This window comes from Cannabis sativa, chromosome X (assembly GCF_029168945.1).
Source record: "Cannabis sativa cultivar Pink pepper isolate KNU-18-1 chromosome X, ASM2916894v1, whole genome shotgun sequence".
In the NCBI taxonomy this organism is placed as follows: Eukaryota; Viridiplantae; Streptophyta; class Magnoliopsida; order Rosales; family Cannabaceae; genus Cannabis; species Cannabis sativa.
This window is the reverse complement of record NC_083610.1, coordinates 13,172,152-13,192,653: the sequence shown is the minus strand read 5'-3', so window position 1 is coordinate 13,192,653 and position 20,502 is coordinate 13,172,152. Positions and strand designations below refer to the sequence as shown.

The following is a 20,502-nucleotide window of genomic DNA, read 5'->3' as shown; positions in this document are numbered from 1 at the left end:
CAGATATACTATATAATAATATAGTTCATAAGCACATAAATAAATTAAATTCACAGTTTTACCCTTCTCGGGTCAAAATTACTAAAATGCCCCTAACTCACCAACGGGGTCTTAACATGTCATTTCTCATATTAATTCGCATATAATAAATTATAATATAATATAATTCTACAATAATACTCAATTAACTAGTTAGGGCTTTGCTAATCCATTTCCTTAATTCCAGGGTATTACAAAGAAGCTACAGAAGTCATTTTCGAAGAGGAAGATGCTGATGAAAGGGAACCCAATTTAGATGACCGCTGGTGCCTGATTGGGAGACTATTGACTGGAAAGATATCTGATTTTCTTATTTTTCAAAACATCATGGCAGATCTTTAGAAGCCCGGAAAAGGAGTGTATGTGAAGATCCTAGAACAAAATCGATTTCTTTTTCAATTTTACCATGAATTTGATATTCAAAGAGTAATCAATGGCAGCCCATGGACTTACGATCGGAAACAATTGCTCATTGAACGGCTCAAACCAGGGGCCAATCCTAAAAATGTCCTGCTAAATACCCTTGATATGTGGGTGCAAATACATGATCTCCAATCTAGTTTTCGAACAAAGAAGGCAGTACTAGAGGCAGGTCGATTCATAGGTGAGTATTTAGAATCTGACCCGAATAACTTCACATGCGTTTGGAGGGAATACTTCAGAGTTAGGGTGCGGATTAATGTCTCTCTTCCATTAAAACGGAGAGTGAAATTTCGCCGTAGGGGAAACGATTCTTACTTCTATGCCAACTTTAAATATGAGAAAGTCCCTACCTTCTGTTTCATCTGTGGAGTGCTAGGACACTCCGAGAAATTCTGTCCGAGGCTATACGACACACCAGAGGATCGTATTGTTAAGCCTTATGGCTTGTTCATGAAGGCTGCTAGTAAAAGGCAAAACTTCCTTACCGCCTCATCTTGGCTACGATCGGGGAAGACGACCACTCTAGTTGAAACTGAAGAACCCGAAGATGAAGCTATCAACATTAATGCCCCTGCTCAATTCGTGCCTGAACCAGCGAAGCACCATAATTCAAGGGATTCGAATCCCAGTAGCTCCGTGAATGAAGGGACAGCTGTGATATTAAAGGAAAATGAAATGAGGTTTTCCTCTGATTTGGATATTGTTATATCCGAAGGAAAGAGAAAGAGGCTTGACACTTTATCAAATGGGCTTATTAATAAAGATAGTGGGCCGGTGGACTCAAGTGGATTTGTCTCTTTGATAAATACCACAAATGCTGAAGGCATTTCAAAAAACGAATCAAAGATGGGTGCTGGTGTCCAGGCCCACTAATCATCATGAATACTTTGAGTTGGAATTGCCGTGGGCTTGGGAACCCACGGGCCCAACAATTCCTTGCTGACATTTGTTGTCAAAAGAAACCCAAATTTTTATTTTTGTCTGAAACTCTTTTGTTCTCAAGAAGTGGTGGGCCGAGTAAAATCCAAATTGGGCTTCGAATCATGCTTTGCTGTTGACCCAATAGGAAGATCTGGTGGGCTAGCTTTTTTTTGGAAAGTGTCTGAGGAAGCCCGGTTGATTGGTTATTCACAGAACCATGTCGATTTTGAAATTTCAGTCCTTGGAACGATAACTTGGCGCCTCACTGGGTTCTACGGTAAGCCTAACCGCACCCTTCGAGCTCGGACGTGGACTCTTCTCCGTACCCTTCTCTCTAAATCTCCCCTCCCATGGTGTATAATCGGTGACATCAATAATATAGTTAACCAATCTGAAAAGAGAGGAGGCCGTGCTTACCCGACTGCTCTTATTGCCGGTTTTCAGTCGGAACTCCATGAATGCTCCTTACACGATCTTGAGCTCCGTGGTTATCCCTACACTTGGGAAAGAGGCCGTGATTCTGGTCATTTGGTGGAGATAATATTGGACAGAGCCTTGGTCTCCCAATCGTGGCTTGATGTTTTTCATGAGGTAACATTGTCAAATCTCTCAATTTCCTCTTCAGATCACACCCCTATTGTTCTCACCGCAACAATATTTATTTCTTTCATTTTGAAAACTCATGTTGTCGTGAACCTATGTGTGCACATATAGTTAAATCTTGTTGGGATAATAATAGTCATCTTTCTCTCCTTGAGAAGATTAAACTATGTAGCTCTCAACTGGAAAGCTGGGGAAAAGGTCTCACTGGTAATTTTAAGAAATGCATTGCTAAATGTAAAGATAAAATGGCTGATTTGAAACACTCTGGTCTTGACAATTGCTATCAGGAATATGCAACAGAGAAAAATAACTATTTTGAGATTCTTGCTCAGCAGGAATTTTACTGGAAGCAAAGGTCAAAGCAATACTGGTTAAATGCGGGTGATAAGAATAGTAAGTATTTTCATGCCACTGCTAGTTCTCGTAAACGAAGTAATCAAATTTATCAGTTGCAAAAACCAAATGGAGATTGGTCAAGTTGGGACACTGGTCTTAGTGATGTTATTTCTAATTATTTTGATGATTTATTTACTGCTAATGGTACCTTCCATAATGTTGTTGCTAATGACATAAGGTGTAGCATTGATGAAGATCAAAATAATTTACTACTGCAGCCTATTTCCACTGATGAAGTTCGGCATGCCCTCTTCCAAATGCATCCGGATAAAGCACCTGGTCCAGATGGCATGGGACCTGGTTTCTACCAAAAACATTGGGATGTTGTTGGTCCGGATATTGTCAACATGGTTACTGATTTCTTTGCTACTGGTATGATCTCTAGTGGTCTGAATGTCACAAATCTTGTCTTGATCCCGAAGAAAAAGAATTTTATTTCTATGAGTGATATGCGGCCGATCGCCCTGTGTAATGTGCTTTATAAAGTGCTCTCAAAAGTTCTTGCAAACCGCATGAGAAGTATTATTGATCAGATTATTTTTGTGAATCAGAGTGCTTTCATTCCTGGTAGACTTATATCTGGTAATGTGATGATTTCTTTTGAAGTTATGCACTACTTGAAACGGAAGACAAAGGGTAAGAAGGGGTTTATGGCTCTAAAACTTGATATGAGTAAAGCGTACGACCGTGTTGAATGGAACTATCTTCATGCTGTCATGTCTCATATGGGGTTTCATTCGAAATGGATTGATCTTGTTATGGCTTGCATTACGTCAGTCAGTTATAATGTCATCCATGGTGGGCATGTCATTGGCCCCATTATTCCTTCTCGCGGTATTCGGCAAGGTGACCCACTCTCCACTTATCTTTTCATCATGTGTGCTGAGGGTCTCACGGCACTCATTAATAAGTTTGAAGCAAATCAGGTCATTCAAGGATGTAAGGTGGCTCGTGGTGCTCCTTCCATAACTCATATGCTCTTTGCAGATGACAGCTATTTGTTTTGTCAGGCCACTCCGGAAGCTGCTTTGAGTGTTAATACTCTTCTTCAAACTTTCCAACAAGCTTCTGGACAACAAGTAAATTTTTCCAAATCATCTGTCTTTTTTAGTCCTAACACTACTGCTCAGTCCCGATCTGGTATTTGTTCTGTGCTTAGAATGATTGAAGCGTCAGAAGGCAGTCTTTATCTTGGCTTGCCTAACATCATTGGCCGAAACAAAAACTCTATTCTTGGTTTCTTAAAGAATAAGGTTTTGGCTCGGATCAATAGCTGGGATGGCAAATTTTTATCTCGAGCCGGCAAGGAAATACTTCTCAAAACTGTGATTCAGTCCCTTCCTACTCATGCCATGAGCGTCTTCTTAATCCCTTTAGGCATTTGTGAGGATATAGAGAAGATTATGGCAAGCTTTTGGTGGAAAACTACATCAAGCAAGGGTCGTGGCATTACTTGGATGTCCTGGGAAAGAATGGCAAAGCCTAAGCTGGAAGTGGTATGGGTTTCCGAATCCTTCATGACTTTAATATTGCAATGCTTGCTAAACAAGGTTGGAGACTTTTGTGTAAACCTGACTCTTTGGTGGGACAAGTATTCAGAGCTAAGTATTTTCCTACCAGTGATTATCTCTCTGCTGAATTGGGAAATAATCCCAGCTTTGTATGGCGAAGTGTTTGGGCTGCTCAAAGTGTGGTTCGTCTCGGGGCTGTGCGTATTATTGGAAATGGTGAAACTACCAGGATTCTCTCTACCCCTTGGCTACCTGACACTAGGAACAGACTTGTAACTTCAACTCATCCAGCCCTCTTACATAACACTGTGAGTTCTCTCTTCTCATTGGGGACTCGTACCTGGGATTCTGAGGTTGTTGAGGACCTGTTTAACAACCGAGATGCCAGCCTAATTCTTGGTCTTCTGTTATCTCCAAATTCTGATACTGACTTCTGGTCTTGGTCAGGAGATCAATCTGGGTTGTTCTTTGTTAAAACTGCCTATTTTTTGCTGCAGAAGAATAAACCCCAGCTCACTGGCGCTGATAACTCTGGGTTTTGGTGCAAAATGTGGCACTTGAAGATTCCTCCCAAGGTAAAGAATTTGTTATGGCGTGCAATTACTGATTGTCTTCCCACTTGCCTTCAGCTAGTAACAAAACATGTGAATATTTCTGGGCTCTGTCCTGTGTGTACAAACCAAGCAGAGTCAATTGTTCATGCTCTCCTCACATGTCCTTTTGATATGTCATGTTGGCATACCCTTGGTATCACTTATGACACGAACCATCCCTATTCTTTTGGTGGTTGGTTTGAGAAAGTTCTTATGGCTCTTGATGAGGATATTGTCTCACGGGCAGCTATGCTCTGTTGGGCAATTTGGAATGCCTGTAACCTTGTTGTATGGAAGAATAAAACATCCTCACAAGTTGAAGTTATTGCATCTGCACAAACAACTGTTGATCATTGGCGTAACGCTCAAGATAACATTTCCCTATCTTCGCTATTCTTTGAGAATAGAGGAGATGGAGCTGAGCGTTGGACTAAACCTGAACCAAACAAAATCAAGATAAATGTAGATGCGGCTCTCTTTCCACAGGATAATTCATATGGGTTTGGGATTGTTGCTCGAGATAGTTCTGGCGGACTCATTGAGGCTAAAACATGGTACTCTGGCGGTGTCTATGATGCGGAAGTTGTTGAAGCTATGGGAGTCAAAGAAGCTCTGAGTTGGATTAAGAGCAACAATTGGTCTGATGTTGAGATTGAGACAGACAGCATGCTCACTGTGCAAGGCATTCGTAGTAATCACTCTTTGAATTCTATTTTTGGTTTGATTATTCATGACTGTCAAATTTTACTTTCTTCTCTCAATAATGTTAGAATTTGTTTTATTAGACGATCAGCAAATCGATTTGCCCATGTTGTTGCAAGGCACTCTCGTTTTCTCTCTGGTCGTAGCATTTTTGAGTATAATGCTTGGGATGAGTTAATCTCCCTCTTGTATTCTGAATGCTAATCATTTTAATGAAGTTGATATTTCATTTTCAAAAAAAAATTATAATAATTGTGCAAAGAGCAGTTATATTACCTAGTTGTTATATAAAGTACACAAACTTTAAAATGCTATATTTATCAAACAAAGTTTTAGAATTCCGTAAATTCTACTTTAAATAGGACAAATTACATCACAATATTTTTTTTAATTTATTTCTTTTATACTACTGTACGGCAGAATTTACTTTTTTACTATATTTTTATATGTTGTATACTGTGTACAGTATAAAATTATGTACATTACTATTTTATACTATTTTATCACCATTATTTTATTTTTTTTTAATTTTATTATTATTCTTTTTAAATGTTGATTAAAGTTGATGTTGACCTCTCATACACATTATTATTTATTTTTTTCACTTTTTTTTTTTTAAATTTGGGCAAGAGCCCATCACATGATCTTCTCCTCCCCCATGAAAATTGTGGCAGTTTTTTTTTTACATGATAATTAAAGTTGATGTTGACCTCTCATACACATTATTATGTATTTTTTAATTTTTTTTTTTTAAATTTTAGCAACCCATTACGTGATGTCTTCCTTCCCAAGATAATATATATGTTTATATGTATATATATATATTTATAAAAATATTCCTCTTGAAAAAATCACTAAACACACATTATTTATTTTTCAATGTTTTTGAGCTCTTTCTCTCATGTTCATCTTCTTCTTCATTTTATTTTCTAAGTCTACAACATTATCCAAATAAAAGCTAACCCTCACCTTTTGTAGTAGGTAACCAAAAAAAAAAGAGTATGTGAAGAAGAAGAAGAAGAAGAAGAAGAAGAATTGGGACTGATAAGAGTATGGTTGTGTCGTGTGTGTGAGAGAGATGGAGAGCTTCTGGTAGAAATCTTTCAAAACTCCCACTAAGTTCATATTCTCTAGTCTCTTTGGTCTCAAAGAGTTGACTCCATCTCTATCGTACTTCCAAGTCCACCCTATTTCTTTAACTTACCCTATTTCTTTAACTTACCCTTTTCTACTACTGATTTATTTTGTTATTGTTTTAAGGTTGTTTTACTGCTATTTTCTTTTATTTCTTTATTACATTTTTCCAAATATTATTGTACTGCTCTATTTTTAATAGTAATAGGAAAATAATGAAATTTGTATGTAAGTTATTTTCTTCAGTATCATATGCTCCAATTTATGTTAAGTTTTCCTCCGTTGTTCCACAATTGTTTTTAAATTGTTCTGCTTCTTTTTTTTTTTTTTTGATGTCTTCTCTTGTATGTTCTCTTGTTGTGTTCTAGCTCCCCACATTTGTTGCATTTGATATGTTGTTTCTTTTACCAGCCAGCTTCCATCCTCTTTTTTTTTTAGGCTTCCAGATTTATGATTTCAATGGGAGGTAAGACTATTACTGTCTATGATTTTTTCATTCTGGTTACCTCAAACAAATATTCAGTGGTTGGTTTAACCTGTGTAATTTGAAACCAACATTTGTTAAACATATGAAATAACAGTGGAACAACCCAAAAAAACAACATCAAAAAAAGGGAAATTTACATGTTATACTAACTTTTGCTATTTTTTTACAAAAATACTGTCAGGCGGTATTTTTTACATTTTTACTGTGTTTTTTTATAAGTTTCATACTGCAGTATACTGTGTTAAGTTTTCACTGGTGTTCTACTGGTGTTTTATTGGTGTTCTACTGTTGTTTTGAGTTGTTCTGCTTTGTGTTTTACTGGTGTTTTATAAAAACACAGTATTTTTGAAAAGATTTTCGTGTGACAGTATTTTTGTAAAAGTTAACCCGAATTCCAGTATTTTTGTAAGTTTCCCTTAAAAAAACCATGACAGCCCAAGTATTAATGGTTTTAATGTTTCTGCTTCATCTTGCCAGATTTAATGGTTATTTTCTGGCTGTTCCGGTATTGTTGTGGTGTTTCTGTCTGTGAGTGTGGAAAATGGAGACCTCATTATTTTATTTTCAGTGTTTACAATATAAAAGAAAAAAAAAGTCTCAAGACAGTATAAAAATTATTTTTGCCATGTGGCTGTATTTTTATAAAAATTTGGCCAAAATCCAGTATTTATGTATGTTTTCCTTAAAATATACATGTTTTTTAGTTAGATTTTTGACATTTTCTTCAGCGTGTGACCAAGCCCAATTTGATCAGCCCATTACTTGTTGAGTCCATGTAGCTTCCATCTCTGCCTTCTTTTCTTCTGATTCTCTTCAACTCACCTGAACCTCTCCGACTCAATCCCTCTCTGCCTCCGCTTCAATCTTCCTCAATTGTTCACTCAGAAATTGGCAGCGGCTACGCGTCGCCAAACTTTTCCTTGCAGATTCGGCTAAAGGTACTTTCTTCGACCAGATTATGTGAAATTGTTGACTTCTATTCTGTGTTGAACGAACTGCTCTCTCTCTGTATATATATATGGGTTTTGGATGAAGTCCATCTTTTTTAGTGGTCCGTTTAATTATGCAGAGTAATTTATAATAGTATTGAAGTAATGTAGAAATAATTAATATTAGATTGATTGATAATACGGAACATTACTCTACTCCAGGATTGAAACGGGACCTGTACAATACATGTGTCTGTGTGTGTGTTTTCTGAGAATTAAGTATGAATTTTGTGTCGTGACTTGTGAGCTGTTAGGAGAACAACCTATATAGATACATACATATATATAGATATGTAAGTTTGTATATTTCTGTTGTGTGATGCTCTAAGGATTGAATTTCTACATCGTTTTTTTAATGGTTCAATGGAGGATAGATAGTAAGACACCAGATTGTGAACACCCTTCAATCTAAGTGACCAGTACTTTTGGGTTTGCTAGTAGTTCTGAACCCCCATTGCCTCCCTAAGTTGTATTGAAAGCACACTCTATAGAACCTCGATGAAGAATACAAAAGTGGATTTTAATGTTTCTTCAAATTCCAAGTCACAAAGATAGAGATAGTAGGAAAAACTTATGTTGAACAGATGTCTGCTTAATTGAGCTGAAAATTTATTAATTTATTGTTTTACTTGATTGGTGTGTGCTCGTTTTTATGGTGATGAGATGTTTCCGAGGAAATAGAAACCAATGCTTGCTTTGTTGGAGGAGCATTTACATACCTCCTTAGGTTTTCAAATTAAATATAAACGATGTTGCTTTGCTGGAGAAGCTTCTCTATTGTGGGAGTCTCACATTCCATGACCTTGTGGAGCATCATTCTTTACCTCTTTGTTCATACCACGAGTCTTTCGATTCACTTAATTATGTTGCTCTCATTCTTATGGAACAAGCAGCATGTTTATTATTATAAGTTACTCTTTGCAGAAATTTAAATTTAATGTCAAATATTGAAACAGTTTGATTTCTTACTTTTCTTGCTTTAGAGGTTGTTAATTGTGTGTTTGATAATATGTGTATTTGGTACACTATATTATGAATTGAATGTTAGTTTGTATAAACGGTAGCATTTTTTTTTTTTTTTTTTTAAAAAAAAAAAAAAAGAAAAAAGGCAAAATGAATAATGATTTAATGCTTTTAGAACATTTCTTCTTAAGTATTAAAGATGCTTGATAGCAACACAGGACTGCCCAAATGGGGGGAGGAATGGAAGCGAACAAGAACAAGTTCATAGAGGAGTGGGGTTCTGCAAGAGAGAATCTTGAGCACAACTTCCGTTGGACACGCCGCAACTTTGCCCTTATTGGATTGTTCGGCATAGCCATCCCAATCTTCGTCTACAAGGGTATTGTCAAAGAATTTCATATGCAAGATGAAGATAACGGTAGACCATACAGGAAATTTATGTGAGTAGTGAGAGAAATGCTCTCGAACAATGTTCAATGAAGAACTAAGTTTCATTTCCTGACATGAATGAATTGTTTGCACTTTTATTTGTATTGTGGCGAAGTGATGTTAGCAGCCAGTTTACTTTGTTTTAGAGTTGTATTTTTCCATTTTCATTAAACTTTACCTTTTTCTGTTGTGAGCATTGAGAGAAATGCTTAATAGAGCCAATTTCTTGATATAATAAAACTGTTTGCACAATAAAAGCGGTGTCAATGTAAACAGGCACTTTGGAATTGTAGTTTGCTCTGTCATATTAATAATTTAATACGCCTAGTTTGGAACTATCTCTTTTGTTTTCTTATGATTAAATAAAAGAATAGAAATTTGATCAATTTTCATAATGTAACCAGTATGGAAGTCCAGGTTAATTGCAGGCCGAGCTTATACTCGTTAAAAGCTTATATTATATCGAGTCATTATTGTGAAGCTCAAGGCCTGTGCTAGTGGAGTATGTTGTTTTGCCAATCATACTTTGGTTTGAGATTTGGTTTCATACAGTCATACTTACCATTATATGTTGGAGTAATCATCATTACAAATATAAAACTTTGATTGTTGATGAAAATGTATTATTATTTACGAACATGTGTATAAAATATTATATTTAACATTGAGCAATTGGGTGGGCACCTAAATCAAAGAAATGTGCCAAAATCAGAGCATAATACTCCTGTTTGTATTATTTATCAAAAAATAATAATAATAAATAAAAAGAGAATGCGGTGAGCGTGGATCGAACACGCGACCTTCAGATCTTCAGTCTGACGCTCTCCCAACTGAGCTATCCCCGCTTGATGTTAGCAACTCCAATAACCCTTTATGATACTAGAAGATGGGAATTTGCTTCCCGTTTCCTGAGATGAACTCCAATGACCCTGCTTTAGATCGATCGAAGAAAAGGGAAATAAGTTTTCAATGTCAATTGGAGAATGTGCAACAGAAAAATAGATGAACTTGTTTTGACCTTCAAAAAGCAAACATCCAAAACCCAACTACAAAACTTGGGCAAAGATTGGAGTAGCGTAAGTCCAGGCCTAAAGCTATATATCTTGACTCTCTTTACACCAAAGATGGCAATTTTAGAGGAATGAATGTTGCTAGAAGAAATTCCGTGAACGCGAATGCCATGGAATACGTCGAAAGAGTTTACCATCTTTCCCAGTTCCAAATCATAGACGAGAAGTTGGGAACCGGAGCCTGCGCTAAATTTCACCAATGTATTATTGGCTAAGATCATAAAAATTGCATAAAGAAGAAAGAGAGTAAAAGAATGCGGTGAGCGTGGATCGAACACGCGACCTTCAGATCTTCAGTCTGACGCTCTCCCAACTGAGCTATCCCCGCTTTATAATTTCTTATTAGTAATAATAGTAAATATACTGTGTTGTATGTTTTGGGCTTTTCTTTTTTTGGTGACAGAATGTTTTCCTATGTTAAGAAACACTACTGCATTAGAAGCTGAATTATCAGTTCTGTTTGGCTTGTTGCTGCAAAATACCATGAAATTCTGTTTTTAATTTCTATGTTTAGTCATTTTGATGCTGAGTTTTTGCCTAGAAAGTTAAAATGTAGTAGCTCACACAGTAGCTAAGGGACTTGCCACCTCATTTGACACCGGTCATTATTAATCAATCCCATCAAATTGTCTTATTTAACAGAATGAGTAGTAGGGTAACATGATATCAAACTAAATAAGGATAATTTTAATGCACGAAAGTGACCATATCATCACATATTATTACATAGATGAGATAGAAGAAGAAGAAGGCAATAAAAATGATGAAGTGAAGTGAGTTAGTCGAGCAAAGGACAGCTGAATCGGCTATCGACAAAGGAGAGCTTCTCAGCTCTTGTAACAGCATCTAAAGGAAGAGGTATGAAACTTCCAGATGGTCCATAAAAATGAGGGAAACTATTCGACTCATCCGCTTTCTCATATACCAATCCATCCCCAAGCTGCAACATTTCACATTCCCAATTCAAAAATCAAATCAACCAAACAAAAGATGATAGTGATGTTAGATTATAGACCTTGTTGGCATCGATTTGGAGGAGGTACAGCTCATGGTTGGTGTTGAGGAAGAAATTTTGCAGAGTGGACTGTACCTGAATTTGAAGATTACAGGATTAGATTAATAATAATTAGTGAGAGAAGAGAAGAGAAGAGAAGAGAAGAGGGTTTACCTGGTTATGATCGCTAAGGTGAATGAACCGAGAAGATTTATCAAGGTCTCCGCCGAAAGTAGAGCCATTTCTCTGCAACTCTTCCCATTCTTCTGCTATGCTGATCCGGTACACAAATTTTTCCTCTCTTCCATTTCCACTCATTTTCTTTCACCTTCAAATCAATTCGTTTTGTTTTTTTCTTCCTCAGACTTTATCTTGCATTTTATTTGTTTTTATTCTTCCCTTTTAAATTTTAAAATAAAATTAAAGGCCTGACTTCTTCAGATTCAATTTCTTTAACCTAATTTTTTTTGTGTCCATTGCTAAATCGAGAATTTTGGCATGTCACGCGTATTAAGTTTTTTTGTCATGATAAGAAATTGGCACGAGTTGGCATAAAAAAATATAATTTGAACATGACACCGTAAACACAGCACGGTACAAAAAAATATAAACTTAAACACGACACACACAAACTTAAAGGCACAACGTAAACACAAATAGAGTAAATTAAAACCACAACCAACATGTTAAAAACTCTTGTAATTTTGATGATAGTGGTAATAATAATATATATGTATTTATTAATAAATATTCAAATTCTAATCATTCTAATTAATTTTTTTTTTATAATTATTTATAAAGTATTGTTAAAAAAATAGATTTTTTTTAATAATAGGCATTTTAGGGTATCATTTTACATTTTTACCTTAGCAAAGAAAATTAAATAAAAATCAAAATCAAAACTTTTTATTTTTAAAAATACGAATTGAACAACCAGTCTGTGTGAAGCTTCTCCTTCTTCGTTACCTAGGCCGAACCACACCCATCTCCATCTCCACAATTTTCATTCTCAACCCAGGCAATTCAGCTCCAACGATAATTGACCAAGGTGGAAAAAATTGAGGATGTGATGAGTATTTATTACTCATTATTAGTCATTATTAGATGGATTAGTATTTATTTTTGTATAGATTTGATGTATTTTCTCCAAGTGTGTAGGTTTGTGCTGAAAAGGCATTTTGTGATGGTCTGAGATCTTTAAGCCCATTTTTGACAATGATTTCATCATTTTCTCGAAGAGCTTATGAAACCCAAAATGATAGAGCTCGTTCCCAGCTTTCCAAAACATGTTAAATTATCTCATTTGAAGTTCGGACACAAAAGTTAAGCATGATTAACTGAGCAATGTCGAAGCAGAAAAATTTGGTGTTGTGCCTATAGAGCGGGGGGTAAGCGCTATAGCGCACGGCTGGAAAAAAATATTTTTTACGGAAAAAAAAATAATTTCAGCACATGAGTATTTCGGGATTTTTTTTTCTCTTAGGCGCTATAGCGCAGCACTTATCATTTTTTTTAAAAAAAAAAAATCTTAATTCTAAGACGATTGATCTATCTCTATTGGCTTATATAAAGAAGCATGTAAATCGTATTGAGGAGGACTAGAGAGAGAGAAACAAGTAATTTTGAGATTAGAAAACACATTGAAGAGCAAGATAGAAGAGACTTCAAGCAATCATCATCAATTAACTATCATCATTAGAGTTTTCTTCTTCTTCTTCTTTATTCTTTGCTTAGTTATTTAATTATGAACATGATTATTGTGGTTATTATGTTTGTATTTATGAACTAAACACTCATTCTAGAGTGTTGATGGAACTATTTTAGATTATGAATTTAATTTTTTAGATTATTCTCATATTTGTTCTTGTTATTTCTTTATGCAATTTTGTGCTAACTATTATCTTGTTAATGCTTGATTACCATTAATTAGTATAGAGATTTTAAGTTTACACTTGAGAAAGGTAATCTAAAATTGGACTTAAAATTGCATGACATAGGAAAAGTGTGAGATTTAGAGATTCCACTAATTCTATGAGTTTCATTTAAAGAGAATCATATTGCTTTATGAGTGCTTATAAGATTAACATTGAATAGAGATATTGTGTTTGTTAATTTTAGTTAAATCTATCATCGCTCGAGAGAGGTTAATAGGTTACATTAGGATTCTTGAAACTACAAATTATAGGATAAATTGAGATAATCAGTAAATTTAGATTCCAAGTTTGAAATAGGAAAATCAATCAGGTTTTTACTTTCTAATTATAAAAATGTTGTTTGTCTATTCATTTTTCTATTTATCTTATTATTTGTTTCTTAATTATAATTTACTTTGTGTTGTCTAATTAAAATATAAAATTAAAAAGTATAATAATTAGTAAAATTTAATAATCAATCCCTGTGGGTTCGATAACCTTTTTAGTATTAAAACTTTGCTATAACAACACTGTACACTTACAGTAAAAATAATTTTTTGGCGCTGTTGCTGGGGATTAAAAATTCTTAAATTATTGGTAATATTATTACTAAAAGTTTTTACTTTAAATTAGATTTTATTTTGTTTCTTATTTTGTTTGTTGCTTTGTGGTTCAGTTTATGCGAAGAAATCGAAGTGCTACACCACTCACACCGCTGAATTCTAAGTTTAAAAGAACTTTGAAGCAGTTAAAAGCAAAAAAAAAAAAAACTAAATTTCACCATGGCAACCAATAACAACAATGCCCCTAATAACAACCAACCAGCACCTGCTGCAGCTGATGCACAACCACGGGTTGTTCGTGATTATTGCTTACCTACGGTGAATGAAAATCTGACTGGTATTGCTAATCCAGTCATCGCTGCTAATAATTTTGAGTTGAAGCCTACTTAATCAATATGGTGCAACAGAATCAGTTTGGTGGCTTGGCTACTGAAGATCCCAATATCTATCTAGCCATATTTTTGGAGGTATGTGCTACTGTGAAGATGAATGGTGTTACTGATGATGCCATAAGACTACGACTCTTTCTTATCTCTTTAAGGGATAGAGCACGAAGTTGGTTGCAATCTCTGCAGCCAGGTTCTATTACTACATGAGATGAAATGGCCAGAGAGCTCATGGTGAAATTCTTTCCTCCATCAAAGTCTGCACAGTTGAAGAGTGAGATTGGGCAATTTAGACAGCTTGATTCGGAGCAACTTTATGAAGTATGAGAGTGATTCAAAGACTTATTACGTCGCTGCCCACAACATGGCTATGAGAGCTGGATGCAAGTTTCATTTTTCTACAAATGGGTTGAATGGTCCAACTAGGACTATTATTGATGCTCCTATTGGAGGGGCATTATTGTCTTAACCTGCAATTGAAGCCATTAATTTACTGGAGGAGATGGCCATAATAGTTATAATTGGCCAAATGGAAGAAATACTCACAAAAATATGGCTAAGTTACATGAAGTAGATCATATGACAAATATAGCGGCTCAAATTTCTACTTTATCTAATCAAGTGGCTGCCTTAGTTGCTAAGAAAAATGCATCAACTGTAGAAAATGTTGTTGTTGCATCTACATCACAAGAGCCTGAAAAGAGTATGGAACAAGCACAGTATATGGCCAACAAACCTTATAATAACAACTACTGGGGAAATCCAATGCCTAACTACTACCATTCGGGGTTGAGAAACCATGAGAATCTTTCTTTTTTTTTTTTTCCGAATTCAACCATATATATTTTTTCCTTTAATTCTTTCTCTCTTTTTTAGATTTTTTTCTTCAGATAACCAACGAGAAAGTCATTTTTTTTTTTCATTTTAGTGATGTCAAAAACAATTCATCACATAACACTTTTCTCAATTTTTCACGTTTCACTAAGTTTCCATAACAACAGATTCTCCCAAACTAGCCAAGTACCTATGGTATAATTTAAGGTTTATCGATGATACATGCACTTATGAAAATAAGGTAAACTCAAAAGTGGTTAAAATTTTTCAAACATGTTAAGGCTCAAACTTGGGTAACCAGAGATACAACATAAGGGTCGGCTCGAAAGGCTCAATCGATCCAAAAACTACTTTAATCATATTCCAAGTATGAAGTGTCAAGAATTTTGCCTCGAGATAATTTATTATGCAAGTTCTATTCCATTCATACAACAATCCACAACCCAAAGTATAATACAAATGATGTATTTTTTTTTTTTCAAATTATAAAACGTACACTCACACATTGTTCCACAAAAACAACCTAATTAATCCATAGAGTTTACCAATTAAGCACACAGTTTCTATCTCAATCCATATCACAAATAACATTGGTAACTCAATTATTCAACTATCATCGGTTCAATTATTGTTATTCTAAAAACATTAAATTTAACTAATAATACTAAACTTAAAATAGAAAAAAAAATAGTAAAAAGTTAGAGTCCCCTCCTCCAAACTTAGAATACACATTGTCCCCAATGTGTCATGCAAAACAAGGAAAGAGAGACTTACCTGCACCCCCATTAGAAGGGGTTTGGTGGTGGTGGTGGTGGTTGGTCATAAGAATAGAATCGGGGTGGGTTCACCAAGTAATTAGGATCCTCAATCTTGATATTCATCTTGGTGATGAACAAATTCAGCTGCTGCACTTGGTTTTCATCAAACACACTCCTTTGCGCCATGTAAGTTGCATGTGCATGTTCTGCGGGCTGAATAAAATAATTCAGTTGATCATGTGTATACTGCATGGCTGGATCAATAGGGCCAGCAATGCGTTGTGGTAACTCTTCATCATGCCCTTCTGTGCGCTCAGGAGGATTATTCCTTAGTGCTCCTTGCTATGATTGAGGAGATTAACCATATGGATGTGGAGCTTTAAGTCCAGTCACCATTCTCGCATCAATCATGTGTTGTGGAGGAACCTTCATATCATAAGAGTACTGTGGCACCCCATATGTCTCACACAAATCAGTAATAACATCAGCTAAACCAAGTCCACCTCCAGAAGCTCCTTGTATCATTATGTCAAAGCTGTGCCTAATGATGTCCCCCACATTTAGATTAAATCCTTTCATAATGGCATAGACATATTTCAGCCTATCCATTTGAGCATCAGAAAAATATTTGTTTGGGACCAACCTGCCACTCACAAAATACAACCAGGCACGAGCCACCTGGCTTAACTCACATCGGTACAATTAGTACAGTTTCCCATCATACTCATGAAACATTAAGCCCAGGAAGCCAATAGTCTCAGCCATATCAACATAGATAAACTTCTCCCCCTCCTCGATCATTCATAGGTGTTGCTCTTCATGAGTAAAGGTGGGTAGTGAATATACAACATGAAGTGCTTTAGTTATGACCTGGAACATCAATACTCCTCACCTTAACAATCTCATTCTTTTTTTTGGGCCAATTAGCAAAAAATTCTAGAGCTAAGGTTTGGTTCACTCTCTCCTTAACATGAACAAATTGCACCCATCCTCTCCTATGGACTTGTAGCCTAATTTCTTCAAATAGTGGGTGACTAGGCATCGTAGTATCACCACCATCAATACCCCTATCATCAATAAATGCCATATTCTTCAATTCTAGATAGCGATCTTGGGCCTTAGCACTAACAAACCTTGTCCGATCTACATTTGACCTTCTCAAAACCCTTGGCGGGTTGGATGATGAAGCACCCTCTTCATCAACTCTTCACCTCTTAAGATCCATTCTCACTCAAACCAAAAATCACTCAAAAAAAATTTCCAGCACCTCCCCATAATTTTTTCACTTCCAGATGAATACCCAATTAATATTCAATAGTATTACCACACACAAACAATATTCACCACAACATTATCTAAGATAAACACTATACACACACCAATTCTTGCAATAATCTAAAAAATCCACAATTATTTCAAAAATCTTGAAGAATAATCATGAAAAATACTCACATTGATGAGAGACACCTTTACACAACCTCCGATGATGAATGCCTTTAAAAATCTTGAGGTTGAAGATAATGAATAGTGGATTTTTGATATTGGGTGTAAATTAGGGATTTTAGGTATGATTTGGAAGGGAAGAGATGGGTTGATGAGGGGAATGGTGTTATTGGTTAAGGGTGAAGGATTGAAAAATAGAAGAAAAAAAAATTGGATTTGTGAGATGAGATTGATGATTTTTGATGAGGATGATGACGAACTCGGTAGGGAATGCAAAATAGGGTTAGAAGGTGGTTAGGGTTGAATAAGAAGGTGAAATGGTGTTTAAGCCCAAAGTTTCCCTTTTAATCTCGTTTAGGCCATCTCATCGCGTCGATCATTAGACAAAACCTCTCGACACCTTAACCTAAGAGGTAAAATAGAGGTACTAAGTTCGCTAAATATAACACATGAAGATATTCGCCCTAAGGAGAGCACATGTGACACAACTTGTTAACTGTTGGGCTTTGTGCCCTAAATAAAACCCATTTCAATATAATTAGATTTACTAATTCATAAAGATCAGAAATTGCCTATATGTTGCATGGTTCACATGATTTATTTCATGATTATGTTTAATGTATAAATTCTATTAAGTCCAGAACATATATAAATATGTATATATTTATTCATGATTATAATATCGTCAGCACAGTGGAATATAATCATGATTATATGTTTAAAAGTTTAATTCTGATGATTTATCAGTTCACTAGATTTAGACTGGCATGATAATCAGCGATAAGGTATACTTACACCTTGCATAAGTGTTATGTCCTTTCCAGGATATTGGCAAAGTTTACTAGTATCGGATGTATGGAGTAAACATTGGAAGGGATCGATATTGATCTTGAATAAGATATCATAAACTTACCGTTACATCTTTCTAAGTCAATATCAATGGTTGATCTTAGGTCTATGGATCTTAATCCTGATATTGTTAGGTTCAACTTAGTTTGTGTTATTTATGTTCTTAGAGTTGTTCGTGGAAGCTAACTTTTAATTCTGTTAAATACTTACATCTTGGGAACATGGTAGTTCAATTGAGTGGGAGCGCTGATCATAGATATCAAATCTATAGCTTCTATAAGTATTTAGAAGTGAAACGATGATTTCCTTCGAGTTTGGCTGAATAGAGATAAATGATTGAGATCTCATTTCAGTAATTATATTAGTTTACTGAAATATCATTTATAGGTAGCTAAGTATTTTAAGGATAAAATACATTGAATGGCAAAATGGTAAATTTGTCCCTATTCAGTGTAGATCATCTATAGAGGATCCTTGACTATTAGGATTGTAACAATGGATAATCATAACGTATCTATATCGTGGTTCATATAGAGCGTTCTATATAACTGAGAGTGTATTCAATTCCAAATCTATAGTGGCGCAAGGTGGAATTAATAAGTTGAGAATTTACTTTGTGAATTATATATCTACTTATTGAAAGCTCGGTTATATAGGTCATTGGTCCCCTCACTTGTTGAGATAATATTGCTTGTAGACTCAGTTAATTGATTTTAATTAATCAATTATAATTGTAAAATTAGACTATGTCTTATTTATGAATTTTCACTAAGTAAGGGCTTAATTGTGAAGAAAAGAGGTTTGGGGGTCAATTTGTTAATTAAGAGACTTTGCATGGTCTAATTAATAAATTAAATAAATGAAAATTTTATTTAGTAATTAATTATAATTATTAAATAAATAATTTTGGCATTTATAGGATTGAATTAGAAAATATGGCATTATTGAAAAGAAGAATAAGTGGTTGAAATAAAGTGACAAAAATCTAACTAGAAATTGGTCATTTGAAGTGTACGGCCATGATGTTATTTTTGCCCAATATTTTATTCTTTTTTAATCCATATAATTCAACCCTAAGCCCTAGTTGAAACACTATAAAAGTAACATGATGCTCTTATCTCATCCACTTGATAAATTTGTCAACTAATGTCAAACTTGACTATTCAACCAACCTAGATGAGAGAGTTCCTTGTTCTTCCATATTCGAACCCTTAGTGATGAGTGTCGTGCCCACACTTAGCAAGTCAAGTACTCAATCATAGTGAGTAAGACGGTGGTAACCAAACTCGAAGGAGAGAAAAAGATCAAGGTTCAAATCTTGATAATGCACTGCTAAAAAAAGGAATCAAGGGCTAGAGATCTTGAACGGAAGGAGTCATTATATCCGCTGCAATCAATGTAAGGTTTTCTTAAATCCTTATGTCTTTATTTCATTATTTTAGAGAATTCATATCTAGGATGTTAATTCAACATACTTGTTAGTAAATCTAGATCCTGGTAAAATATTCCAAACATTAAGAACGAGTATAATAAAGATAACACACGGACCACGACAACAAGAAATCTAAAATCATGGTGTGTGAACAAAGAAAACAAAGAGAAAAGGAATGAACACAATACCTCGTAAAGCAGAAGAGGTCACTGTAAAGTACTAAGCTACACCAAAGCAAGCAAGACACTTGCCACACAAAGCAAAATGGAGGCTTCAAAATGCGACCTCATGTGTGAGAGAAAACCTCGTTGTACACCATGGACAAGCGCGGAGGTCATTAAAAAAAATGATACAAAATACTAAGGAAATGGAAGTTGAAAAATGACCTTGTGAAGAGTCAAACTTAAGACCTCCTGGACAAAGTGAAAGGAATTTGCAACAATGCCAAAATGATTTGGTGAAGTGAAAATCAAGCAAGGGAGGCTCTCTATATATACTAGAAACATCCTCAGAAAATGTGAAGAGGATAAGGTTCACATTTCAACAAGGAAAAACACCAATTCATTCAGTCAAAAAGAACACTTAAAAGAATTCTTGTAGACTAAGGGGCAAGTCTTAACCCCAAAAATTGACACTTATACTTTTTGGGATGTATTCAAGCACCACAAAGACCGAACCCAAGACGATCCACAAACATGAGTTGAAAAGGTGGAATTTAGAAACATAGCCGTGCGAGCTGGTGCATGCATGTTGCATGTTGGACGCTATATAAGAAGAAGGGAAAGATGTTGGGCGTAAGAGAGAGAGAGAGAGAGAGAGAGAGAGAGAGAGAGAGAGAGAGAGAGAGAGAGAGAGAGAGAGAGAGAGAGAGAGAGAGAGAGAGAGAGAGAGAGAGAGAGAGAGAGAGAGAGAGAGAGAGAGAGAGAGAGAGAGAGAGCTACGAGTGAGTGTGTGCAAGTGAGATAGGGGATGTGCGAGAGAGGTGAAGGGAGAAAAGGTGGCGATAAGGAGGAGATTGAAGGCAAAATTTTCCTAATTTTTGGAGAGAAGAAGGATAAGAAAGGAATCAA

General features: G+C 35.4%; 4 protein-coding genes and 2 non-coding genes across 7 annotated transcripts; 3 read left to right on the top strand and 3 right to left on the bottom strand.

The window, feature by feature from the left end:
- The first annotated feature begins 567 nt into the window (after nt 1-567).
- On the top strand, nt 568-5,392 carry LOC133032039 (uncharacterized). Its single transcript, XM_061105857.1, has 4 exons — nt 568-1,318; nt 1,469-1,974; nt 2,145-3,973; nt 4,039-5,392. Exons 1-4 carry the CDS (start codon nt 568-570, stop codon nt 5,390-5,392), a joined length of 4,440 nt encoding a protein of 1,479 aa, XP_060961840.1.
- Nucleotides 5,393-7,589: 2,197 nt separating this feature from the next.
- LOC133032605 (uncharacterized) lies at nt 7,590-9,477 on the top strand. 2 transcript variants are annotated; one of them, XM_061106617.1, is made up of 2 exons: nt 7,590-7,747; nt 8,980-9,477. In XM_061106617.1, exon 2 carries the CDS (start codon nt 8,990-8,992, stop codon nt 9,203-9,205), a length of 216 nt encoding a protein of 71 aa, XP_060962600.1. In that variant the 5' UTR covers nt 7,590-7,747; nt 8,980-8,989; the 3' UTR covers nt 9,206-9,477. The 2 variants fall into 2 exon arrangements, with proteins under 2 accessions (XP_060962600.1, XP_060962601.1); XM_061106618.1 differs by having other exon boundaries at nt 7,605-7,747; nt 8,972-9,477.
- A 485-nt stretch (nt 9,478-9,962) lies between these two features.
- On the bottom strand, nt 9,963-10,035 carry TRNAF-GAA (transfer RNA phenylalanine (anticodon GAA)). The gene has a single exon. It is a non-coding gene; the product is annotated as a tRNA-Phe (tRNA).
- Nucleotides 10,036-10,515: 480 nt separating this feature from the next.
- TRNAF-GAA (transfer RNA phenylalanine (anticodon GAA)) lies at nt 10,516-10,588 on the bottom strand. Its single transcript has one exon. It is a non-coding gene; the product is annotated as a tRNA-Phe (tRNA).
- A 338-nt stretch (nt 10,589-10,926) lies between these two features.
- Nucleotides 10,927-11,627, bottom strand: LOC133031680 (uncharacterized). Its single transcript, XM_061105208.1, has 3 exons — nt 11,429-11,627; nt 11,276-11,350; nt 10,927-11,200 (listed from the first exon to the last, which is right to left on the bottom strand). The coding sequence occupies exons 1-3, from the start codon at nt 11,570-11,572 to the stop codon at nt 11,039-11,041; spliced, it is 381 nt and encodes a 126-aa protein (XP_060961191.1). The 5' UTR covers nt 11,573-11,627; the 3' UTR covers nt 10,927-11,038.
- A 2,498-nt stretch (nt 11,628-14,125) lies between these two features.
- On the top strand, nt 14,126-14,585 carry LOC115716035 (uncharacterized). The gene is made up of 2 exons (XM_030644725.2): nt 14,126-14,309; nt 14,410-14,585. The coding sequence occupies exons 1-2, from the start codon at nt 14,126-14,128 to the stop codon at nt 14,583-14,585; spliced, it is 360 nt and encodes a 119-aa protein (XP_030500585.2).
- Nucleotides 14,586-20,502: the final 5,917 nt, after the last annotated feature.

Bases quoted from the DNA above. Each gene is read 5' to 3' on its own strand.
- LOC133032039 (XM_061105857.1), top strand. From the start codon at position 568: ATGTGGGTGCAAATACATGATCTCCAATCTAGTTTTCGAACAAAGAAG. The intron at 1,975-2,144 runs GTAACATTGTCA...CTCCTTGAGAAG, and splicing joins GGCTTGATGTTTTTCATGAG to ATTAAACTATGTAGCTCTCA. The intron at 3,974-4,038 runs GTATTCAGAGCT...AAATAATCCCAG, and splicing joins CTGACTCTTTGGTGGGACAA to CTTTGTATGGCGAAGTGTTT.
- LOC115716035 (XM_030644725.2), top strand. From the start codon at position 14,126: ATGGTGCAACAGAATCAGTTTGGTGGCTTGGCTACTGAAGATCCCAAT. The intron at 14,310-14,409 runs GTTCTATTACTA...TGGGCAATTTAG, and splicing joins GTTGCAATCTCTGCAGCCAG to ACAGCTTGATTCGGAGCAAC.
- LOC133032605 (XM_061106617.1), top strand. From the start codon at position 8,990: ATGGGGGGAGGAATGGAAGCGAACAAGAACAAGTTCATAGAGGAGTGG.
- LOC133031680 (XM_061105208.1), bottom strand. From the start codon at position 11,572: ATGAGTGGAAATGGAAGAGAGGAAAAATTTGTGTACCGGATCAGCATA. The intron at 11,351-11,428 runs GTAAACCCTCTT...CTTCAAATTCAG, and splicing joins ACCTTAGCGATCATAACCAG to GTACAGTCCACTCTGCAAAA. The intron at 11,201-11,275 runs GTCTATAATCTA...GAAATGTTGCAG, and splicing joins TCCAAATCGATGCCAACAAG to CTTGGGGATGGATTGGTATA.